This window comes from Bactrocera latifrons, unplaced genomic scaffold (assembly GCF_001853355.1).
Source record: "Bactrocera latifrons isolate USDA-ARS-PBARC rearing strain unplaced genomic scaffold, ASM185335v1 scaffold_13, whole genome shotgun sequence".
NCBI lineage: Eukaryota > Metazoa > Arthropoda > Insecta > Diptera > Tephritidae > Bactrocera > Bactrocera latifrons.
In genome coordinates this window covers 1241417-1243245 of record NW_017534741.1, presented here as the reverse complement: position 1 = coordinate 1243245, position 1829 = coordinate 1241417, and the positions used below count along the sequence as shown (strand labels likewise).

Here is a 1829-nt window from a genome sequence, read left to right as displayed (position 1 = left end):
TTTTACCGAAACGTCTCAATTTTTGAATTAAGTTTATGGCGACAATTGCCTATCCCGTAGCAGAAAGCACGAGTAGTTTCATCGTAAACAGAGGCCGGGAGTTATGGGCCGACAGCTAGCATTGGATTCTTCGAGAGTTTTTCGTCAATTTATATCGTAATGCAGCTATCGTATTTGCCTGATATAGCTCCATGTGACTTCTGGTTGTTCAGCAAACTCAAACAACCGCTTCGCGGAATATGAACAAAGTCCCACTATATATATTTATGTATAGTATATTATCTTTATTCTAGGTGTTAAACTTCACGGCAAACAGAATAGTATACCCTGTCCAGAATATAAAATTTTATATACTAATTTTATAAAGAGAAGATACTTGTGGTTTACTTGTTTGAATTGAATAGGCTCTGAAACTACTTGACATATTTGAAAACAAGTTCAGAATACACCAGTTTTCATGTGAGAGACATTTGTTGGTTGATGAGTAAGCATAATGGTCCCTACAAAATATAAATATAATAATCCTAACCAATTTACTTTATTTGAAATTCTGCTGTGTCGTTATATTATTATTCGTTTATATTCTACTATAATGTATACTTCTCTAAATATATATGTAGTTTGGTAAGAACTGCGCTTGAATCTACTCCCTTCCCACAAGGGTTTTGTCACCACGCCATTATTACTTATTATTCCGATATTAGTTCACTATTTTATTGTCGATACGCAGATCTTTTGGTCTAATTGCCATATGCACATATTTCATAGAATAGTAGTCTCCACGCCAATTCCACCAAACTATGCCTTCAGCATAAGTACCAAAGTGGCCATTATGGTAGAGTCCATTTAAGTTACTGTAAATTGAAAGCAACATCAACAAAATTTTTATTTTAAAATGTGCTTGTATTAGTATGTAAACTTACCTACTGTGGCAATTATGCTTTCCATACCACCAACCGCCTTTATAGTAAGCTGCGCAATTGAAACCACGCTCGCTATTATTCCGATCGATTGTGCTGAACTTGGCGCCACCGTGTACCTCAGTTAAGGCGTCACCTGCTGTGCCCGAATATGTGCCYAMAATATTCARTGCATATTYTTGGCTYTCRTCKGTAATRGCAAAACTGTCGTACATGGCATRCTTCTCCACATCGTCGAAGTCCTTCAACTCGACCCATAACTCGTGCAACTGTGATTCCGTTAGGGCATGTAATTTATCGAGACCAATAAAGAAATTCGTATTTAAGTTGCCAAAGCCGTTCTTGTACTCTTCCCAGCCGCGATAAAAGTCTATAGATTTGTCTTGTCGTCGTTGTATTAGCGTCCAGGCCTCTCCACCCAATGGATCCAGTATACAGTTAACATAGAACTCTTTAAAAGCACCTTGTGGCAGTGGCAATCGAATTTTATATATACCACTTTTAGCTTTGCTCCCCGCCAAATGAACTGCTTCATTGCAGTTCGACGGTAAATATTTCATACGCAGGTCATCATTTACCGCAATGCTTGCTGTACTAGTCCCGAGACCACAGTAAATTAGCAGCAAAGCTAAAGGCAATGAGAACCACTGTTGTCTGCACATCTTCACGAATTTACTTTGCAAAATAACGCTCTTTAGACATTCAGCTGTGCTTTATATACGATTTCTTCTCAAATTTATAGGAATTCGGTGGCTCTTCGTGAGATTGGTACCCTGCGCAGATGTCTTTAGAAGACATAACACGCAAACTTTGTTTGAGTAGCAGTAACTCAACTTAGGGATATGAAATAGCAACTGTAACAAAGGTTTTGATTGTTTTAGAAGTTCCAAAAATTAAGATACAATTTAC

At 37.6% G+C, this 1829-nt stretch overlaps 1 protein-coding gene across 1 annotated transcript; it reads right to left on the bottom strand.

The window, feature by feature from the left end:
- Positions 1–301: 301 nt before the first annotated feature.
- LOC108978953 (ryncolin-4-like) lies at positions 302–1582 on the bottom strand. The gene is made up of 2 exons (XM_018949477.1): positions 924–1582; positions 302–854 (listed from the first exon to the last, which is right to left on the bottom strand). Exons 1-2 carry the CDS (start codon positions 1580–1582, stop codon positions 701–703), a joined length of 813 nt encoding a protein of 270 aa, XP_018805022.1. The 3' UTR covers positions 302–700.
- Positions 1583–1829: the final 247 nt, after the last annotated feature.